Source organism: Cydia splendana, chromosome Z (genome assembly GCF_910591565.1).
Source record: "Cydia splendana chromosome Z, ilCydSple1.2, whole genome shotgun sequence".
Lineage (NCBI taxonomy): Eukaryota > Metazoa > Arthropoda > Insecta > Lepidoptera > Tortricidae > Cydia > Cydia splendana.
This window is the reverse complement of record NC_085987.1, coordinates 26,935,958-26,960,238: the sequence shown is the minus strand read 5'-3', so window position 1 is coordinate 26,960,238 and position 24,281 is coordinate 26,935,958. Positions and strand designations below refer to the sequence as shown.

Genomic DNA, 24,281 nt, shown 5'->3' with positions numbered 1-24,281 from the left:
TACCACCAGTTTTGACATTGACATGAGCGAATAGCTCACATCTATGTAACTTACTTTCTATGCATCTCGCTCGTACATGCATATTAGTGCAAGCGAGATGTACAGAAAGTAAATTACGCAGACGTGAGCGTTATGACAACGTCAAAACTGGTGGTAGCCGTACTGGACCCTCTTAGCTCGTCGTTCATAATCGCTTGTAGGTCCCTAGTAGGGTCATATGAGGTCCCTAGCGACTTTCATACTGATTGTCACTGTGGATTTATTTCAAGATTAATCTATTCAATAGGTTGTTTATGTTCTATCCCAGTTTTCTCCTTATTTCAGTACCTATCGTCGATTTAGTTTAAAGTCTGTAACCAGTGACATCTATAAAACTGGAATAGAGTTATTTATTACCTACTAAATGTTACTGAAACCAGCGCTGAGCGTTCGTCGTTTAAAGCGCTACGACTCAAGGAAGTTGCAGCTGTTAGCCACTAGATGGTACCATAATAATACTTGAACCGGCTATTTTGTAATACACCGTATTTTTTTATACCGTTAACTTCGGGGTATGGTTAAGTACGTTCAATAAAACTAAATGAATATAGCATAGCATAAAAAAGTAATTAAATGTTGCATATAAAATAACTAAATATTGCGTTGCTTCAACACCGAAACTGTAAACCTACGACTAAGTTCTAATTAAAGGTAATCGTTTATTACATAATTATAATCCTGTATTATTTTTGTTCACAGTGCGTTTCTCACCAACACCTCGCAAGAAGAACTTGTTGGATTTCGGGAGAGCTATCGTTTCTTTATTCTCAACGAATGGAGATCCGGTATATTAATGGTGTTAACCGGTATTATATTTAAATTGTTGCCATGAGCACGATGCAATCCATTCACCTCTACCGGTTAGAGTTACAAGAAATTCTGCTAGCCAGATATCACCTGAAAGTGGTAACTTAGTCGAATGGCCAAGACAACGGTCGCAACCTGAAATAAAAGTACAAGCAAAATCACTAGAACGGGTCCCAAGTAAATTATGCACACCTCACTGTCAAAACCAACGAGAATTTGCTGAAGCAATAGTAAAAAGAGTATTACTTACGTTTTGATTCCACTCTTACCACAACTGAAAAAAATATTCCACTTGAAAGTGGCGGGAAGTATCGTGATAAAGCGTCAAGCCAGATAAGTTGTGATCAATTGATAGAAACGGAACAGACACGCATGGATTCGCTTCCATTAAACCGATGTACCAGGAACTTATAACCTGCTCCAAGGCAGTGCGCTCTTACTGGTTTTCGGACAGCGACCAAACTAAAAACGTTTATCGATTGTTTCAAGAAATATTAACAGTCAGCAGTCAAATTTCACTTGCGTCTTCCGTTTCTGACAGTTTGTATATTTTGCGCAGAGATTCTTATGTTTAAATAACTCTACCTGCTTGGCAAAAGCTTGCATTTAAGTAACCTAGCGCCTCAAAGTTTAATTGTTACGAGCGAATGGTTGCGAATGTTGCAATGAATACCTCCCTTGATGACCATGGAAGAAAGGTCATCATTGAATTTTGCCATCTTCTCGAGAAATCGAAACAGTTATTTAACGGTTTAAGGTAATTTAAAATATAATAACCACTATTTAAAATGTTTATGTAAGTAGGTACCTATTTACTTTAATAATAGAGGAGGGCCATATAGCGATAGCGTACGTGCCCATGTATTATGTAAGTTTTCGGAGTTTAAATATCTGAAAAGAAACAGATATTACTTACCTACTTAATTCTTGTTTTTCTTTCACATAATATAAACCACAAATAATGTACTACTTCATGATTTTAGAGAACTTCCCCAATACGGACACAAACAATGGCACTCGCATTTTGGCCGAACGTTCGACGTGTATACCAAACTTTGGAAGTTTCAACAGCAACACCGCGCTATTCTTGACAGCAAATACGGTCTCAAACGGTGGCAAATTGGGGAGATTGCTTCGAAAATTGGTCAACTTTACTATCACTTCTAGTAAGTAATTCTAATAATACAATAGGTAGTACAGTCACCTGCAATAATATGTTACACAACGAAAGCCGCAAAAATATCTGACACGATCTTATTTGTAGAGCCATAAGGGCCCTGTCACATATTTTTGCGGCCTTCGAAGAGTAACATATTATTTCAGGTGACTGCACTTACTTCTCAAACATACAAAGGTCAATCCTCTGGCGGTATTGCACATAAAATATTAAATAAATAATAAATAATAATAAAGTCGAGTAAAGCTGTAGCCCCGTGACGATCAATCGCGCTTGTCAATATGTAGGTTCTACGCATTCGTTCGTTCTTCTATTTTTATACGTACATACGACCTATGTCTGTTTGATAGTTAAAGACTATATTTAGTCAGCAAGCGGATCAAACAAGGCGCCAAAAGTATCTGCCGCCCTGGAATACTTTTCCAAATCATATATATAAAATTGAAAAACCAGAACGGGATAAAAAACGAGGGAAGAAGCGAGATGGCGCCTTACAAATTTCTAAAAAAGTTTTTGACACGTTTCTCGAATACGACGCACGTATGATAAGAAAAACCTGTTCAAATCAATTATCTAGATATGGGAATAGAACTAGAGCATAAAAACTATCGCTTCCGATGCGTATTTAATTTACAATAAGGAAAAGAAATTTTCATAACAATCTTCATTTTACAACATCGGCCATTTCTCGGCAACTCTCGGTTGCTTTCGTTTGGCGGTGCTACACATTAGACCAAATAATCCGTAAGTTAAAGTAAACTAAATTATGTTTGTCATGTTGGTATACAGGTATTTCTGAGATTTTTTACACGAAGTAAAATAAAAAGTGCTGTCAACCTCAACCTTAGTCTATAGAGCTCATACGAGTGATTTATGTCATATATGACTTATCATTCTTATCAATCAAAGTAATGAAAATCAAAGTAATATAGTATATTATTATTATCAATTTGTATTTTGTTGTTTTAAATTTATTTCTGAGTTATATTATTCAGATTGACTTTCACGGCTTCGGCAAACATTGCCATTCGTCCGGGGAACGGGCTAAGAATGCTGAGATGGGCCAAAAATACAAAGTTGATAGTAAGTTATGTAGGTAGATTAAAGTGCATGTTCAGATATTATTGAGCGACCTGATAAAAATAAGCAAATGTACAGTCAGCAGTCAGCCAAATATCGTAATATAATTTTGTTGCCATAGAAATAAGGATGTGGTCCGATATAGTGGCGAAATATTGAGAGACAAAAGCGGCTAAATTCAGTGGTGGCTCGGACACTTAGAGAGAATGGGTGAGGATCGTGCCGTGAAGAGAGCGCAGGTACTTGGGACAACAAAATGGGAGACGCCCGAGTGGACATCCTAGGTACCGCTGAAACGACGTAGTTGCTCAAAACCTGCTCAACCTCGGCCATGGCGACTGGCGAGAGCTATCGCAAGACCGAGAGGACTAGACTACCTATGTTTGTATGAAAAGGCGATTTAAGGGCGGTGGTCGTCCATATTCGTCTTAAGGCGAAAATTAATCTAATGAACGTTTTTGCAACTAGGCTTATAAGAACAAATAATAATTTTATCTTGAAACAAGTTTTAAATAAATACGTGTAGATGAAAAAATACAATCTTGCCTTTTATCAAATCACATCATTTTTTGACAAATTTGCGAATTGAGTTATCCAAATAACGGCTACAAATAAGAAATCCCTATCACAGTTTTAAACCATGGCAGGGTTGAATACATAATAATGTCGGTATTTAGCCCGTCTAGTACAGATATATTTATTAAAGTTTAAAGTTCGCCTTCAACAGTATCTGCAAAAGTTTAATTTGTTCTACATACGTGACCGTGACTAGAGACACATGATGTGTTGTGTATGTTGACACAACACATCTTTTTATCTTTATATCTAAATTGCCCCCCTGCATCTTATACATTTTGAAACCATTTGATTTTAATATCTTTGCAGCCTTAGAACAAGTGAGACGGCGTACCTCAATGAAGCGTTTTCATTTTACTACGCCATAAGAGGACGGTGCTACTATACAAAAGCGTGCAAAGAAGATAAATGTGAATTAATGGTCAAAAAATTAAGATATTATGCAAGGTTTATTGTAGTATGTTTGCTTCTCAAGAAAATAAAATTAGTACGAGAGTTGATTAAAGAGTTAGATAGACAAATAATAGAATATGGGAACACGTATGACCCAGATGACCAAATGGAGTGGACCGTTGTCGTAGATGAGGTAAAAGCTTTTATTCAAGCGGAACCGGTCATATCGGTTATACATCCCGATAACCATCCCGTGATCCTTTCCCACAGGTATGGATATCTTGCCTTATAACATTACATTTATTACACTTCGCTTAGCACTTACACAATTTAATAATTTCAGGCTCAGCAGTCTGACTACCCCACCTGTAGAAAGATCACCTCAAATGACTTTGTCTCTTCAAGAAGTTCTGATAATAGGAAGTAGTTCATTGCAAGCCAAGTTTTCTGAACTCACCATAGATATGTTCCGAATGCTTCAAACGCTCGAGAGAGAACCGTCGGGGCAGCCGCAACACATGTACGACGACTCGCCGCGGCAACGATTTATTTCCAATCCTACACTGCCTACAAGTAAAGGTACCTGTATACATATATTATGTTCATTCAAAAATATTCTTACTAAATATTGCCTAAATAAGAATGAATTTAATGAATTAATATTGACTTTTCATATCAATGATTGTAAGTCGGCTGATTGCGAAATTTTATCATGTTTATTTAGTGGAGCAAGCGATTTTGTTCTGCAATAATATTGTATAGATTTCGGCAGGAGAGTGAATTATGTTACATAATATAATAAGTATGTACCTACTAATTGCAAAAAATAACAAATGAACATATGAATGAATGGGATTTAAGTGTACGTTATTACGATGTTTGAGCTATTGACCTTGAAGGAGTGTTTAGTCAATCTTGCAGTTCGCTGTTGATCCTATTGGTACGAAAAACCGAACACAAATTTCATCATAACTATCATGTTGTTGTGTCACATCAACTCTGGTACTGATCTATAATATAAGTCAATACAAGAAAGCACTGCACTGTGCCCTAGAGCTACTTAAAGCTTTAGATTCAAAGTGTTTTCATTTCTGTCAAGTGTATTTTATCGCCAGGCTAAGTATTTTATGTTAAGAGTTACATAATGTATAATTTTATGCGAAATCTTTCCAATGATGTAAGGTGTATTCGGGTATTACCGAATGTCGGATAATTCCGAAATTAAGATGAAAATCACCCTTAATTCCATCATAATAAAAGTCTCTTTCGGAATTGTCCGACAGTTTTCGACATTCGGAATTACCCGAGTAAACCTTACCTTAGATATTTAATGTAAATCATTACAGATGTGAAGTTAAGCTATGTGTTATATTTATTTCTAGCATCTGGTAAAAATCATAGTGTTAATTTTACCTCGCTGTATTTATACAGTGTGTAAATCCAATACGGGCGAATATTTAAACTATGGTTAGCATAGGACGTTTTGACAAACTATAGCAAATTCGAAACGCAAACCCGAATTGCGTTGCCGCTACTATAACATAACCACGTGAAATGCGTTTACTGGCCGTTAATGAACCATTTCTTAATTGTTTTAGGATACAATTTGGAGAATGGCCCGCGACGTGACAGCCCTCACAAATTTCTACTATTCAAGCCATCGCCAAGCCAAGTGCTAGTGTACCTGGCAAGTGGCTGCAACGATCTTCCTCCCAGCGGTGCTCTGCTGTTGTACATCTCTGCAGATGGGCAGATAGTCTCAGCCTCAAAACACCCTGAAGAAAGTAGGTGTCTTCTTTAAATAACTAAATATTTAAGATATTTTATCTACACTTATACCAGTTATACCATAAACCCTCTATGACGAAAAACCGCAAATTAGGGCCAGCGTGAAAATAAGCTGTTTTGTGAAAAAAAATATCTAAGAAAATCTTATTGTTGCGTAGTAATAACATCAATATCTATTTTATAAATTTCGAACATTTCTGGAAAACAAAGGAATTTGATTTGACCTCTTATCTTTAAAACAAGACCGAATTCAGAAAACTTTTAATAACATTTTAGTCTCTAAATGCGGTCAGGAATAAGTACAGTCACCTGCAATAATATGTTACACAACGAAGGCCGCAAAAATATCTGACACGATCTTATTTGTAGAGCCATAAGAGCGTGTCACATATTTTTGCGGCCTTCGAAGAGTAACATATTATTGCAGGTGACTGTACACCTTTAAAATCTGTCGGGTTGAATAAAAAAATCAAACATTTTTCTTTACTTTTCGTTACAGTGGGTTACGAGGTCGGTGGGCTTATCACGACCTCTCGAAGTGACATTCACAGGGACTGCGTGAAAGAACCAAAAAGCGCGGCCGCCGGCGTCTCGGCCCCCAAATACAAGGAGCAGCAATGCTTGCACCCCGGGGACCTGTACCCCTTCACGCGGAGGCCCTTGTTCATCATCATCGACTCGGACAACTCCTGCGTGTTCCAACATATACCGCGTCACTTTGGACAACCTCTTGTTATCTTAATGTCGCCTTTAGATGTCCCACAGCCGTTTCAAGGTCAGTCCATATTTATAGCAGGCACAATGGATACGTACTCATAGCATTCACAATATTTCCTTGATATTATACAATAGTATTTAGGTAAGAATAATGATTGATCATATTAACTAAATTAAGTGTAAAGATTAATAAACAACCGTGATACCGAAATTAAATACCGGTTGATTTGTATGAAAAATATACTGGTATTCGGTCCCTGATTTATAGTGAATAATATATTATACGTTGAATATTACGTCCATACTAAATAAATAAATATTTGGGGAATTAGCTAGAAATGAAAGGCGATACCTACCACAAGTACCGGTAACTGCAGAAAACGCCAGTCTTCAAAACCATCCATCATAAAATGAGCGATATGGTAGCCACATACCTATGGCTAAATGGTAGCAACTACATACTTATTCTGTCACTGTTATGAGTCTAGTTTGCCTGAGTACGTACACGAGATGCCTTCGGCGATACAAAAGCGTAGAAACCAACTCTAATTATTGTATTTAGTATACAGGGTGTGGCCAGTAATAAGAGCAAAAAATTAAAGTACACACCCTTTAACTAATCAGGAATGAAGTCCACATAGTTTCAATTAAGTAAATAAAATGAAAAAAATATTTTTATTATTTTCTAACAAAATTAATCGACCCAGCAATGTACTGCAGACATTATGTGTCCAGTCGGATTACTTGACATTGACATTTACGATCGTTATCAATAATATTGAAAAACCTATTAAATACATCAACATTGCTTTTTAAACATATGCATTCAATTAAATAGTCACATCTTTCAACATAACAACATGGGCAAAACGACGAAATGAGTAAAAAGCTTTAAAGTAACTTGAGCTATTTATTAAGCAGTTCCAACTAAAATTGTGCACTTTAATAAAATCACTGATAATAATTATGTCAATCTTACTGGATAACCACTTCACGATTCACGAGAAAACTTGCACTTTTATAATTTTGTAAGAATGTTTCCTTTTCACGACAACGACTACGAACGACATTACAACCTGTTCTCCGTTTGACTCCGCTCCGACACGACATCCACATATGCAATACTAGGGCCTTCTCAAAAGTCTCAAAACGAACGAAGAATTTCACAGCTAATTCATCTGGTTGTACACGGCGTACGTACACCTACGGTCACAATCAGAATCACATTTGGTGCACCTACATTCGTAGCTCTGAGTTGACAATAAAGCTCGGTTAACATTTACTCTTGTTTCGTTAATACTATGTTACATAATTTCACGTGCATATTTGATTAGTTCATAATTAATTTAGCAACTTGACGTACAATGTCATGTATGTAGTAATAGAGTAAACAATCCCTGAAAAAATTGCAATGCGTGGTTTATGTATTGTGACTGTGAAGGTTTAATACAATAATTATGAAATTTATGAACTTTTTGAAAGGTGACGTACTCCGGTAGAAAACAGTGGTAGAGTCTGTGCGGAAAGAAAAGAGTCGTAGAATGTATTGGGCCCCATACATTCCACGACTCTTTTCTTTCCGCACAGACTCTAAACAAACTGTTATTTAGGCCAAGCGCGCACCACGATTTTAATTTTTGCGACACGATTTTAGAATCGCGCTGTAATATATCGCAGAAAATTCACTGCGCGCACTGCGATGAAAAAGTCGACGATTTGTTTTTTCTCGACATGGATTTCATACCAGTCGCTTGTCGTGAAACAATATGCAATCGCTGTATAACTTTGACTATTTATACCACAAAGGTGATCTCCTTCTATTTCTATAATTAAACGGTCAACATCTAGCGCCTCATCTTGTAACTCCATTGGAGAAGCAGGTTCCGATATGTTGACGCTTGAAGAGCGAAATGCCGACTGAGGTCCAGGGTGCGATTTTATTATCGCAGTGCGCGCGGGGCCATACAACTCCGTATGCTGCAATTCACTTTGCGACAATCGCGTCGCGAGCAGTAGCGGAAAAATGTGAAAAATCACAATTTTAAAATCGCTGCGATTTTTTTGTCGCATATGCGCGCACTGCCATATAAACACAAACGTTACATTTCCGCGACTAAATTATCGCGCGACAAAAAGTCGTAGTGCGCGCTTGGCCTTATGTATGCTGTCTTTATTATGTCTATGTCTATGAACTGCCAATAATAGAGACAAGTGTATCTCTGATCCTGTTGTCGCTATCTCTATAATCGTCGTGAAGGTTTGAGATAATAATTATGAACTTTACTTAGGTATAATAAAAAGTAACGTACTTACTTGATGTTTTTGCATGCAGTCTTTGCAAAAGTACTAAATATGTACAGGGTGCTTAGCCAAGATGCCAATCGTTTGCGCCGTAGTGAACGATACGCTAATCTCTCTCTCTCTCTCTCTCTCTCTCTCTCTCTCGCTCTCTCTCTCTCTCTCTCTCTCGCTCTCTCTCTGTCGCACTAATATCGACGCGTGATAGAGAGAGATAACCGTTTCGTTCGCTACGGCGCAAACTATTGGCATCTTAGCTCAGCCCTCTGTTCTTTTCAGTGATAAAGTACCTTCAATAACACTAAAGAACGTTGTTTTAATGCTTCAGAGCCATGTACAGTACAGATGAGGAAGTTGCGGAAAGTGAAAGTTTCTAAGAAGTTTTATTTCTCATACAAGGATCACTTTGACCACGTCGTAGCTACGTCTATCTCTCTCTCTTCCTAGCTAATTATCCCACATGGTGCTGGGGTCAGATTTCCTGCTTAACCTTCTCCACTTCGCCCTGCCCACGACATCGTGCTCGGATAACTTGCAGTCACTCAATTCCTTTAGCACTACATTCTTCCATCTTGTTCTGGGTCTGCCCTAGATGTTCGACCTGGGATGGAAAGTTGTAGTGCCAAATTTCTTACGTAGTCAGAAAGCCTTCTTTTTACGTGACCATACCATCGCAGCCTGCTCTCTTGCATTTTATCGGCGATGTCGCGCACGCCCAGGCTTCCTCGTACGTACTCGTTACGGATTCTAACGAGCCTGGTAACGCCGCACATCCACCTCAGCATCTTCATCTCGGCGACTTGTTTGGTATGCTGCATACCAAACAAGTCGCCGAGATGAAGATGCTCAAAGACACGTGCATACCGTATGCACGTGTCTTTGAGTCGTTGCCCACGTCTCGCTGCCATACATAAAAACCGGCCTTATTATACTTTTGTATACCAGACCCTTGAGTTTGACCGGCATTCTACTGTCACACATAACACCAGTCACTTCTCGCCATTTTAGCCACGCAGCGGCTATTCGGTATTGAACTCGGAGTAAATATCTATGGAGCGGCCATTAACAGGCGTTCCCCTCTGCAAAAAGATCGCGGCCGCCGGTCAAGGAGGTTATATAAAACTAGTTGCCACACGTCATACGCCATTCAGCAAACGTCAGTCTAAGCGGAATGATAGGAGCCGAAAATGCCGAATTGCAGCGTTTTCTCGTGCAAAATGAGATCGGAAACGTCTAGTCTACAAAAAGAACACGTTTCTTATCATATGGAAGTACTATTACATCTAAATATTATCAAATAGTGCATTAACTTTGCAAATAACTAAAAAACATTGTCAATCTGACAGTGATACCAGTGATATGATATTAGATCTAATTTAGGGTGATTCTAAAGAAGACTTTCTAAATATTAATTAGGTACGAGTAGAATTTCTAATAGGAAATATTATGCGAAACTCTGCGTAGGGGGCGCGACTACCACAATCCATCACAATCTGGGGGTCCGCCGCGGAACAAGAAAATTTAAATTTCGTTATCTAACCTCTCTATCACTATTGCATATTTGAGCGATAAAGAGAAAAGAGAAAATTTACTAGCTAGCTTAGTGCTACACTCTGGCGGCAGAACATTGCAGTAATATGCCCTATTTGCGTTGCTTTTTGTTATATGTGACGTTCCATGGAAAAAGGTACCTTATGGCGGCCGGCGCTTACGTCGCATGGCGCCGCAATAATATTGGAGCGGTGTTAATAATAGCGTAAGCGCCAACCCCCATAAGGTACCTTTACCCGTGGGACGTCACATATAATTTATGTAACACATTATTTTTATATAACACCTTAGTTTCATATCAACCTAATCTATTTAATCAAATAAATAGATCTATAAGAATAAAGAAAGGGGGGACGGGGGATCAAAAAGTAGTCGAATACATCTCGCGTGATTTGTGCACAACCCCTAAATAACGTAAAATTACCGATAGACTCTTTTTTTTTAATTAATTTTTCCTTTAGTTTCTACATATAGCTGGTCAAGCAGATCTTGTCAGTAGAAAAAGGCGGCAAATTTGAAAAATGTAGGCGGGAAGGGATATCGTCCCATAGAAAATTTGAATTTCGCGCCTTTTTTACTGACAAGATTTGCTTGACCAATTATATATTTTTATTTAACATGTCAAATATTTTATTAATTTAAGGTATTTACGGCTGTCACTTTCCATAAATAGGCACTATTAATTTATTACTCTGGTATCACCGTACCAATATTAGTGATGGGACACCATAAAAACCAATATCGGTAAAATCGATATAAACATAATGAATAATATACAGATGGTCATGATGCCTAGCGAACACCAGCCATATCGTACAAACCTCAACATTTAGGCATATCGAATAAGTAGGATGTCCTAATTTTAGCAAATGATAACCATTGAAATGGCTTGACAGCCTACTTATAGTACGTGTTTGGGTAGCGTATGATTTTAGTACCTACCTAGTACCTACGCATTCTGCTCCAAATGCCACATAGAATGCAGCACTAGCCGTGGCAAAAAATGCAAAAGGCAGATTATTAAATGGCGGCGTTTCATGATATGCCTAGGAATATCTCGATATGCCCGATTTTACGATCTACCGCCGATATATATACTAATTATCCCCTACTCAATATTCCTTAAATGACATCCTATGGCCGCGTTCCATCTCTGTCATCAGATCTGCATGCTCGATAGTATATTGCATTGCTTTCAGAAGTAAACCAACATGTAAAATATTAACTAATGAACTGATAATAAAAAATCATTCTATATCAGCTTGCAAGATTCGCCCTAAACAAATTGACAAACTATTAGAAATAACATCTAAATCATCATAAGTTAGTAAAATGCTGGTACAAAGACTTGATATTGTATTATTATTATAATTGATAAAATCAGAAATTAAAATTCATTGTCAATTTTATCGACAATATTATCGGCGCGTCCCTCGCACTATCTAGGTTTACTTAGAACTGACGTCATCTCGTTCACGGACAGGGTTGTCTGTGTTTGTTCTTGTACTTGTGTGAATATAGTTTTTGCTAGTGTTTGATAATTTTGTCGTGTGCGTGTGTAGCGACGCATGCTAAAAATGCATTAGTGTTAACATTATTTGTGTGCGTTACCTCGTCCCCCGCGCCAAAAACGACAGAATTTTTCAGATAGAAATTAGTGCGCGTCTCTACTCCATAGATATTTACTCCGAGGTATTGAATGTTGCATTTCACATTCCCAGAATGGTGCATACTACCCAGATACTTGTACTGATCGCACATAATGACTTAGTTGCCCATCGATGGAAATTGGGCTTAGCTACGTCTAATGCTTCATGTAAATAGGTAATTACATGAAGCGATAGACGTAGCATCACCAAGAAAAAAATAATGAACAAAAACGTGTAGTTACTGCGTTTATTAATCTTAAACAACTACATAACACAAGTACTTACATAAACACAACCAACAAATAAGAATAACACTTTTCAGTTTCCAGTCATAATCTTGCCCGATAGATTGCTTTTTGTAATAAGGTATCCTTATTTTATCAAATGACTTTATTATGTATGAGGTACTTTTTAGGGTTCCGTACCCAAAGGGTAAAACGGGACCCTATTACTAAGACTGCGCTGTCCGTCTGTCCGTCCGTCTGTCACCAGGCTGTATCTCGTGATCTGTGATAGCTAGACAGCTGAAATTTTCACAGATTATGTATTTCTGTTGCCGGCGCTATAACAACAAATACTAAAAACAGAATAAAATAAAGATTTAAGTGGGGCTCCCATACAACAAACTCAGTACTTGGATGGGTGACCGTTTTTATAGATAATGGCACGGAACCCTTCGTTTGCGAGTTCGACTCGCACTTGGCCGGTTTTTCTCCTTAGACGACTTCTGGGTCAGATCAATAGAATACACATAGATCTGATTTTTTGATACTGGTGGTTGTCGAAAATTGCGGAGTATTCTCTGGTATACCGCCAAACAGACGGACTCGAATCGAATAGCACCGCCCTCACGCTGGCTGATAGGGTGCACCGCCGTCCCGGGCCCCGGGTACAGGCTCATTGTCCCGCAAACGTGGCACTAGTACTATACTCGGGAAATCGTGTGCGGTGCAACAGCTTGCTTTGAACTTCTTCTAGCTCCACCGTTCAATCATGTAATTCAGTCATCTTGTTTAGATTGAATTACATAAAATAAATAATTGTTATGCATTCGCTTGACAGTTGTCAGTATTGACAAAGTTCAAAGCATTTTTCAAATAGGTAGGTAATGAAGTTAAGTGTTTTATGGAGGTTTTTATTACGAGAATAAATTATTTTAAAAACTGTTTCCTTTACATAGCAAAAAAAAGTATTTTCGAGTTTGTCAACATAACTTGTCATTGCATATTGAATGAGTTCTGATTTCCTAATAATAAGAGCTACTTTTCTCTGTATTCATTTTTAAAATAAATTGTACTAAAAGGCGCGTACCAGACGTCCCGGTATTATGACATCTTACGACAGATAAGCGACCGTAACGCGATGTGAAAATCCATTGCTTGCTAAACTTGACTTTAAATTAAAATTTCTCCTAAATTAAGAATTATGAACCATCGGGACCACTTGGTGATAACTTTGGGTACTCCAAGGAATCTCCAGTTTGATTTTTTGCTCTTATTACGGGCCACACCCTGTATATATTGCCTGTACGTATGATTACCATTTCGATACACTTACATTTGAGTGCATTAAACGGCATAATTAAACTTTTACAGAAAACAAACAGCAGGGCAACCTTTTCACCATTTTCCTGACAACACCATTGACTGCCTTCGCGTACATCTGCGATATACACACCATGTCGTTAAACCACTGGGATCGGGCTCAGGGATTCGTTGATACATTCATGGCTGAAGCATCACAGATTGTGACCAGAAGTCGCATCGGTATGTAACCATTGTGATAGACTGCTGCTTAAGCAGTTATCTTATGTTGTTAAGTATTGTCAAATGTTTTACAAATAAGTCTAAATTTTTTCTTTCTTAGATTAAGTTTCTACCTACTATATGGCACGGAACCTAAGCTATATTGTGGATAAACTGCGTTTTCTCCAGTAAAATTAGCCCTCTGACTGCGAAAAATATAAATGATTCTAATGACGTTTCCTTTATAAGTATAGTAAAAGGTACCTAAAGACATGGAATTTAAACATAACTTGGATAGGATACCTATACACTTTAAATATTTTAATCCTTTCGGATTAAAAGTCCAGTTCGCTGGAGGATATCAGCCTGTCACAATTAAACGCAAAATTTTACAGCTCCGAACAACTAACAGGCTGATATTGTCCGGTGAACTGGTAATCTGTGGGCCCCTTTAGTTAGCTACACTAGCTAGCTATAAAAGTGGTCCAAAATTATTGGTCCATGGTTGCATGTCAAAGTAAGCCGGTCCTGTATATTAATTTGATTATTTTATTTACAGACATAATGTACATAATGTTCATGGGTGATGATTATCTGAGGCTTCTGCTGCTCCGCTTCGTGTTCTGCGAAGTGACGCTGCGACTGCACCGGGCCTTCCGCTCCCGCACGCAGCTCACGCGCGCCTCGCCGCCTCTGCCCGAGGAGATCCTAGACCATCCCACGCTGGTGCACATTGTGCTAGACCTGGCTATGAATTTACAGGTATACATCGACTACGAGTACTTACTACGATATAATAAAAAAACCGGGCAAGTGCGAGTCAGACTCGCGCACGAAGGGTTCCGTACCATAATGCAAAAAACGGCAAAAAAAGAACGGTCACCCATCCAAGTACTGACCCCGCCCGACGTTGCTTAACTTCGGTCAAAAATCACGTTTGTTGTATGGGAGCCCCACTTAAATCTTTATTTGATTCTGTTTTTAGTATGTGTTGTTATAGCGGCAACAGAAATACATCATCTGTGAAAATTTCAACTGTCTAGCTATCACGGTTCGTGAGATACAGCTTGGTGACAGACGGACGGACGGACGGACGGACGGACGGACAGCGAAGTCTTAGTAATAGGGTCCCGTTTTACCCTAGGGTACGGAACCCTAAAAACACGCACCACATTTTTAACACACATTACTTACATTACACATTACAAATGTAACCTGTGCGGATATGATGGTCGTTCTTGTCTACGTGACAGCGTGATAAAACGGTGTCCGTCACTTTCTATCCCACGGTCTTAAAAAGTGACAGTTATCTTATCACGTGCGTTCTAGCTTTTGTAGTTTTGGCTCTGCGTTGCTGAGTAAGTCAGTCAGTTAATCAATCAGTCAGGACACACGCATATATATACAGGGTGTCCCAGAAATCGACGTCAAGCCGTAAACGGATGATAGACCTAGTCATAACAGTTATCATAAAAATACAAAAAAATCCAACTCATGTTCTTTAAAAATTATGGTCACTTTAAAACATCACTAAAAAATCCACACCCTGTAATGGTTTTTTAACACTCTTGTTACTACAAATTCCATAATTTATTCTATTTTTTTCTTTATTTATTTCTCATCTTAAGTTAGGTTATTTTATAATATGAATATAAAAGTAAAATATAAAAACACTTACAAAACAATAAAAATTAATATAAACACATTATAAAAAACCTAACCTAGGGTGCCGCCAGCAGCGGGGCAAGGCCCAAGCTACCGGTGGTCAGGGCTGCAGAGAGAGGAACCGGCGGACTATCCGCGCCGTGTCCAAGATCACCGCCTTCTGCATCTGACCCTTGATCCAACCACCTAGCGAGAGTCTCTGAAGGTGTTGGTCGAGACTCTCCGCTATTAGACCGTTTACTGAAACGACTATCGGGACAATGATCGTCGAATCAACATCCCACATGGCGGTTATCTCGTGAGCCAAGTCTAGGTACTTACTGGACTTGTCCTTCTCGGCCTTCACGAGATTCTCATCATGGGGGATGGTGATGTCAACGAGCACGGCCCGACGTTGCGATCGATCTATTATCACAATATCAGGCTTATTGGCTACAATAGTCCTGTCAGTGATGATAGATCGATCCCAATAGAGCGTGGCACGACCATTCTCGAGAACAGGCGCAGGTAAGTACTTGTAGTACGGTACTTCGCGGTCCACAAGGTCATATAGGAGAGCAAGTTGCTGGTGAATAATCCTGGCTACGAGATTATGTCTGTGCAAGTACTCGCCGTTAGCAAGATGAGAGCAACCGGAAATGATATGCCTGAGTGACTCTCCGGGACGGCGGCATGCCCGACAGATGTCGACCGTACCGTCCTTCAGGATATATTTCCGATAGTTGTTCGTCATCATCACTTCGTCCGCAATTGCACAGGCAAAACCCTCGGTTTCTCCGAAGAGGTCCCCGAATCGTAACCAGTTCACCGACGCGAGCAGGTTCACATCGGGTCCCGTGAGGGCCTTGTAGAACCGCCCGTGTAGCACCTTACTCTCCCATGCCGCCTTGCGATCCGCAGTACTTAGTACCACAGGTTTGCGCCAGTTCTCGTTTGCCAAGGAAAGCGGCGTGAGGTTCCTATCTACTGCCACCACATCACGATGCATCCCACACTCGTTGTTAAGGAAATAGTTCCTGAGATTGTACACCTCGTGGTTGTGGAGATCCTTGGCGTTTAGGTAGCCTCGGCCTCCACACTTCCGTGGGATGTACAATCTCATAACTGACGAGCGTGGGTGTAGCATGCGATGTGCGGTGAGCAGTGATCGGACCCTCCGATCCAGGGCGTCCAGCTCGGTCTGAGTCCACCTTAGTATGCCAAAGGAGTATGTGAGTAGGGGCATTACCCAGGCGTTGAAGGCGCGCACTTTGTTGCCTCCTGACAAAAGACTGTTAAGGACTTTTGTGAGCCGACTGAAAAAGCGCTCCTTCACCGACCGTCTAATACCCTCGTCCTCAATACCCAACGACTGTGACATACCAAGGTATTTATAGGTTTCTGATTCAGAGATAGATCTGAAAGACATTGTCTCAGAAAGTTGTAAATTTGTTGAATTTACAACCCTCCCCCGCTGTACATGCATAACCGCACATTTATCGACACCAAACTCCATGTGGATGGCACTACTGAAGACTTCGGTGGTTTTCAGTAGCTCCAACAAGTCTTGGCTATTTGGTGCAAATAATTTGAGGTCATCCATGTACAGAAGGTGAGAAATGACTTCACCCTCTCTCCGAAGCCGACAACCTAGTCCCAAATCCTTCAGCAGGGTGCTGAGGGGATTCAAAGCTAGGCAGAACCACAGGGGACTCAGACTGTCGCCCTGAAAGATTCCTCGCTCAATCCTTATAAAATCCTGCGGGCCAGGGCGGTCATCCCGGCCTCCTGGTTGACGAAGGACTGTGGTCCACTGTCTCATACACGCGCTTAGGAAGGCTCTCAAAGCTGCATCAACTTTATACAGCTCTAAGACCCTCCCCAACCATGAATGAGGCACCGAATCATAGGCCTTCTTGTAGTCAATCCAAGCGGCCGAGAGGGCACCCTTGTTCCGCCGGATTTGTTGGCAGATGGTCATGTCTATGAGGAGGAGCTCTTTAGTACCACGGGACCCAACCCTACATCCATTTTGAGCGGAAGCCAGAATATTGTTTGCGACAATGTGCGCGTTGATTTTTGCTCTCAAAATGGATGTAAGGAGCTTGTAGAGTGTAGGCAAGCATGTGATGGGTCTGTAGTTCTTCGCTTCCGTGGTACTACCGGACTTATAGAGCAGGAAGGTGACACCAGTTGTTAAGGAAGGTGGGAGAGAACCAAGCTCTAGGGCTTGTTGAAATTGTGCTGCCAAGCAGGAGTGCGAGCATCGGAACCACTTTAGCCAGAAGTTGTGCAATCCATCCGGCCCAGGACTTTTCCAGTTCTGGGCCGTGCGGATGGCACAACTGACGTCATCGGGGCTGATGGTGACTGCCCCCATAGGTTCGATGGACTCGCACTCACGCTCGACAACACTCATCCAACCCCCCTCGGTGTGTCCGACAGGCACCGACCAGATGCTACGCCAGAAGTCGGTCATGGCAGTAACATCCGGCGGCTGCGTGTCGGGCGTACGAAGGTTGGTTTCCTCCCACTTTCGGTACACCTTCCTTTGGTCACCTTGAAAAAGGCGATTCTGCTGAAATCGATCCACACGCTCTCTGTAGCGGCGAATACGGTTTGCCCATGCATAGACTTTCTGCTTTAGAAAGTCGATGCGCTCTGTGACATTGGCCATGTAGTCGCGGGGCCTAATATCCGTCCCCGCGAACGCCTGGTTCACAAAGCGCATTACTCGGGGGCGATTGTTTCCCCCCCTGAAGCAGATCAGCTTTGCGATGAGAGTCCTAAACGAGCTGATACGTCGCTCGATCCGCGCTTGCCATGCAGGGACACCTCCGACGGTCCTAGGTGCACGTTCAGCGTCCGGGAACTTGACGCGAGCAACACGGCACGCCGCGATGGCTCCGCAGTACATGATCGAGTGCGTATCGTCTAAATCTTTACTAGTCCGCAAATTTGGTTCTAGTAAAGCGTTTAGGGCTCCCATTAGCGCTAGATTGCGTCTATTCATAGGCAGACGTGGTAATCGGGGCCTAGAGTTGGTTGTGGCGCGATACTGCGTAATCGCCTCTTCCAAAGTCCTCCTCAGTTGCTCATTAGCAGTTGTACTCACATTCTGACTCGCGAAGTCCCCCTCGTCGGTACAGAAATCAACCCGTGGCGCCCCCGGTGCCAGGTCGGGTGCGGGCACCGGATCCGGCGACGTGGCGGGCAGATCTCGCACCGAGGTGGAGTCCGCGCGAGCAGAGAGAGCCTCCTGGCGAAGCCGATCAAGTGTCGCGTCATCCAAGCGCTTTAGCCGCTGAATGACGCGCACCTGATCCGATAATCGCTGCTCCGACACGGTGATGGTAGGTTCAAGAGCCTGAAACAGAGGCAGTATTCTCGAACGATAGGCTGATAGCTGTGTTCCCCCCTCTGTAGCCCCATAATAGGCGCGCATGACATTCTCGTTCATGTTTCGAGTCCATCTCATGCGTCGCACTATACCACCGGTAGCGGGAGCCGTGGGCGGGGCAGGATGTCCCGCAGGCCCCAAGCGTGCCGGCAGCGGTGGCCGCCCTCGTCGCGCAGGTGGTCGTGGCGGCGGCGGCGGCGGCCCGCTCTCGTCACTGGACCCGTCTGTGTCAGGCGCCGTTGCGAACTCGTCGCCTGACGACGTTGTGGACGCGGAACTGGACGGAGCGGGCGGGGGTGGTGGTCGTGCGTTGTTGGTCGACTCCGCTGCACGTCTTTGACTCCTCGTAATCATTCTTTGCGTACGTTATTTACTGTTTTGCCGTAATATTGCGTTAACCGTTTTGTCAAACAAATGTCATGTCCGTGGCGTGTGTATGGAATTTAAGTCACACGTATTTTATAGTTGATATTTTATATTTCCACATATTTAGCCAGGTCAAAGGCTCATTTGATGGCAAAATACACAATAGTTTTAACAATAAAAACGTATAAAATATAATTATAGCAAATAAAATTTACAAGACGTCTGTCATTGTCAGAGCGGTTTTTTTTTTTTATTATGTAATCTTGAATAATGCTTCTGTAGATTTTTGCCTAAAATTTAAAGCCAACTGCTATTACTTGGAAGAAAATTACACTTTATCAAAACCAAATTATTTAAATTTACTGTTTCGCCCAACTTTAACTGACTGTACTGAAAAAAAAGTACTACGCTAGTTTGGCAAGTAACGTTAAAAACTGGCGCGTTTAATAGGGATTCCAAAATGGTACAACACTTGCTAGATTACGTTTTAAGTAATTGGTATTTTTTTTTTGTAAATAGCCCCAGTTTTTCACAAAATGTCCATACTTCCTTAAAATGACTTTAGCTTACCTAAAGCTTTGCTCAACGCCGTTTCTTAGTTTGATAGAGACGGGAAGAGTCATTTTGGAGTGTGAGCGAGATAAGAAAACAAATTTCCACGTAATTTAAGAGCAAGGTTATGATATTGACTCAATCTTTTTACTTTAATTTAGGACCAGTTTTCTCATTTGAATTTTTTTTAATAAAAAACAAATTATCAGATTTGAATTATTTTTTTACAATAAATGTTCAAACTGCCTTCCTTCAGCGGCAATGCATGCACGACATCTTCTTAAAAAAGATCGGGTTATTTTCCGGGCAAATCTTCCCCTATTTACAAATTCAACCGCGTCCGTTATTCTTTCCCGCAGCTCAGCTAAATTCTGAATTGTTTTTGAGTACTTACACTTTCTCTTTAACGCTCCCCAGTAAAAAAATCTAGGGGATTTAAATCTGGCGAACGGGGTGGCCACAAGACTGTCCCAGCGCGCCCTATCCACCTGAGCGGGTATTCTTCATCAAGATGTTCTCTTACTAAACGGGCATAGTGCGCTGGGCAGCCATCTTGCTGGAACCACATTTCTCTGTAAATGTTCAGTGGCACATCTTCTAATAAATCTGGTAAAGTATTTTGAAGAAAATCCAAATAAACTTGTCCATTCAAAATCTCTGGCAGCTCAAAAGGTCCAATTATTCTGCCATTTAGTATCCCGGTCCACATGTTTACTTTAAATCGATACTGTGACTTATCTTGCCTCATCAAATTTGGATTTACTACATGCCACTCGTGCAAATTGTGCAAATTCAAGTAGCCATCTTTTTTAAATGTTTACTCATCGGTCCATAAAATTTTCTCTAAGAATCGAGGGTCTTCTCTGTGTCTTTTGAAGGAAGGCAGTTTGAACATGTATTGTAATAAGAAAATTCAAATCTGATAATTTGTTTTTTATTTAATGAGAAAACTGGTCCTAAATTAAAGTAAAAAGATTGAGTCAATATCGTGACCTTGCTCTTAAATTACGTTTGATTATTTGATTTCTTATCTCGCTCACACTCAAAAATGACTCTTCCCGTCTCTATCAAACTAAGAAACAGCGTTGAGCAAAGCTTTAGGTAAACTAAAGTCATTTTAAGGAAGTATGGACATTTTGTGAAAAACTGGGGTTATTTACAAAAAAAAAATTGACCAATTATTTAAAACGTAATCTAGCAAGTGTTATACCATTTTGGAATCCTTATTAAACGCGCCAGTTTTTAACGTTACTTGCCAAACTAGCGTAGTACATTTTTTTTTCAGTACAGTCAGTTAAAGTTGGGCGAAACAGTAAATTTAAATAATTTGGTTTTGATAAAGTGTAATTTTCTTCCAAGTAATAGCAGTTGGCTTTAAATTTTAGGCAAAAATCTACAGAAGCATTATTCAAGACTACATAATAATAAAAAAAATAGCCCGCAGGGCAGCTTGTGGCGAGCTGTTGGGGAGTAACGACCCCACGGACCCGAGTGCTCCCGAGAGTCGGTCAGGGTCTCCGTCTCCGGCGTGTCTTCGTCGGTCGGAGTGGACCCCAAGGGGACCCGCAGGACTCTCAGCTCTGGCTTGCCTTCATTGGCCGTCCAGAGAGGAGTCGCTAGAGCTATATGCTCCAGGGGTGGAAGTGTTAAAGGGCATAACGCCGCGAGTAACTTCGGAGAAAGCGCAGCACCACCTCTCGACACCCCTGAGCCGCTCACCTCGGTGTTGCGCCTGGCCGTCTTTACGATGGCGCATCAGGTGCCCATCTACCGAGTGGCGAGTCACCGCCTGCCTCGATAACACTGTATAACACAATGTTATGGCAGGTGTCCGGAACTCTTAGCAATAGCCCAGACTTATTTTCCACCCAAATTTAAACCATAGACCAGGACTCTTCCCATTTTTCTATAATAGCTCCCAATGCCTGCTGAAACCGGTTTACGGGTATCTATTTATGTACCCGTGAATGGGTTCCAGCAGGCGTTCTACATGACATCAAAGCTCTCCAAACGGCCTCTACGTGTTGGATCTATATCCCCACGCACGCCTTATAAATGACCGGGCTTAAAAACCCGAGAGTTTGTAACGGAGATACAAAAAAATAGAATAAATTATGGAATTTGTAGTAACAAGAGTTAAAGAACCATTACAGGATGTGGATTTATTAGTGATTTTTTAAAGTGACCATAATTTTTAAAGAACATGAGTGGATTTTTTTTTGTATTTTTATGATAACTGTTATGACTTGGTCTATCATCCGTTTACGGCTTGACGTTGATTTCTGGGACACCCTGTATATATATATATATATATATGAAAAACATAGTCATAACTATGACTATGACTTATGAAAAATATAGTCATAAGCTATATATATATATATATATATATATATATATATATATATATATATATATATATATATATACATATATATATAGCTTATGACTATATTTTTCATAAGTAGCTGTGTGGTGTGTGCATACTCGCATATTATGGCAACAAGATGATAAAAAAACCCTAAGATGTATTTGACAGAGTTTTGTTTGTTGTAGGCCCGCGGCCATTTCCACGACCCCGGGAGCGCCGGACCATCGCAGGGCAAGGACTGATCCAGGGTATCATCCGTTACATTCGCCAAGCAGTGAACATTTCTACACTATTCCCTTCATACAAATTAGACATAACTATCCATCTATTATACCTATGTATCGCACTTTACTTATGCCAAGGCTTTTTGCAAGTCATGACGCGTTAAATTTATTCAAATATCTATGAAAACAATTAAGGTTCCTTATGTATCTTTATAAAGATTACCACTTTCTAGCAATTAAGAGAAAATACCTCAAACTATTAAACACTTCTAAGAAAGTTATTCAAAGATATAGGAATATCTATATAGATTTATATCTATATAAAATAGATAAGCTTTAAATACTGTTACAGATTGCATTACGTTTCTTTGCAAAATGAGTAAATTATAATAAAAAAACAATAGTTAATAGTTTTAATATAGTGAATATCTAGAAAGGTAAATTTTCGAAAATGTCAATATCGAGCGATAATGTTGACTTTTGAAACCTTTTCCTGCTGTGAGGTAAGAATTTGCTCAACGGAATTGATTTGTTATGTATATAAATATATTATAATTTAAGCTTAAGTATATTAAACTAGTAACTTATTGTCAGATCAAAACTATAAAGTATATTACATTAGCATTATAATGAGCAAAATATTATTACAGTAATTGAATGCATCTTGAAGTCGTACTTAGCAGAAAGTAATAGTACGCAGACTTACATAAGCAGTTCTCACTTTTTTTTAAGGATGACTCACCCTAGAAAGGTCCGGGTCCGTTTTCACACACTTCAGTTTTCTATAGGAAGCATCACGTGGTCACCGATCACCCGTCATAAGAAACGAAGTGTCGGAATCAAGGCTCGACCCGGGCCCGGGCCGGGCGTGAGGCATCCTTTACGCTACCTATACGATGACTGCTGCGAGGAATACAAAGCATTTTATCAAATCAATTAATTGTTTTTGTAACACTTTCTAAAACTGCAGTTTTTTTACACTCCTATAGGTAGGTAAATATACCTATTGCTTCAATTTTAAAAACTCCCATTCTACACTTCTATTTCACTTGATTGATGAGTTTAATATTCATTATATAATATTTCATTAGATATATTTATTAATTCATTTTCTTATTTTTATTTTAAATAGACCTTGTTGTAGTCTTTTTTAGCACTGAAACAGAATAGGTATCTAATATCCGTTATATATTATGTAACAATTATTGTACTTAGATACTATGTTCTTGTCCTAAAATGCATTTGTTTCCTCGCAAATACAATGATAAATATGGTGGTTACTTTCTTACCTATCGTAATATGTATACATTGTATATGTATGTATAATACACACAATGATTAAACAACACGTCTTTAAGTGCCGAGTACGTATCTATAAGTTAAGGCGTTTTGCCTCATTATAAAAAAAATGTTTTCATAATACGCTTAGTGTGTGTCTCTCAAATCTTAGCTGATTGAGTACGAACTTTAAATTGCTTGACAAAATTAAACCCCTATGGTCCAAGACAATCCTAATAATTAGACACATTCTTAGTGGCCGATTTAATGTGATATTAAAGCACGCGATGTAGGTACTATACTAGCATATGAAGGGTAGACTTGTACAAAACCAGCGATAATGTATATCTACTCGTATCTATTGTTGGTCTGAGTGAATGCATAGAAGGCCTGTTTCATTAAATTGTGATATTAAGCAGTTTTGTGGCCTCAACTAATCAAGCATTTACCACGAGAAGTGTCATGAAAAATATCTATATTGATTAATGTTTGTATAAGGAGAGCAAATGAGAAATGCAAAGCTTGTAGGTAGTATAAATTATTTATCAGCCCCTACAGACTTACGGCGATATGGCCTGGGCAGTGGGTTCACGGTGAATTTTCGCAAGCTCAGTAAACAGTCGACA

At 40.0% G+C, this 24,281-nt stretch overlaps 1 protein-coding gene across 1 annotated transcript; it reads left to right on the top strand.

Annotated features, from left to right (window-relative positions):
• Window positions 1-1,197: 1,197 nt before the first annotated feature.
• On the top strand, window positions 1,198-23,053 carry LOC134805242 (protein SCAI). Its single transcript, XM_063778551.1, has 9 exons — window positions 1,198-1,603; window positions 1,830-2,012; window positions 3,989-4,342; window positions 4,416-4,651; window positions 5,671-5,856; window positions 6,360-6,635; window positions 13,671-13,841; window positions 14,380-14,582; window positions 22,339-23,053. The coding sequence occupies exons 1-9, from the start codon at window positions 1,494-1,496 to the stop codon at window positions 22,393-22,395; spliced, it is 1,776 nt and encodes a 591-aa protein (XP_063634621.1). The 5' UTR covers window positions 1,198-1,493; the 3' UTR covers window positions 22,396-23,053.
• Window positions 23,054-24,281: the final 1,228 nt, after the last annotated feature.

Bases quoted from the DNA above. Each gene is read 5' to 3' on its own strand.
- LOC134805242 (XM_063778551.1), top strand. From the start codon at position 1,494: ATGGTTGCGAATGTTGCAATGAATACCTCCCTTGATGACCATGGAAGA. The intron at 6,636-13,670 runs GTCAGTCCATAT...AAACTTTTACAG, and splicing joins TGTCCCACAGCCGTTTCAAG to AAAACAAACAGCAGGGCAAC. The intron at 14,583-22,338 runs GTATACATCGAC...TGTTTGTTGTAG, and splicing joins ACCTGGCTATGAATTTACAG to GCCCGCGGCCATTTCCACGA.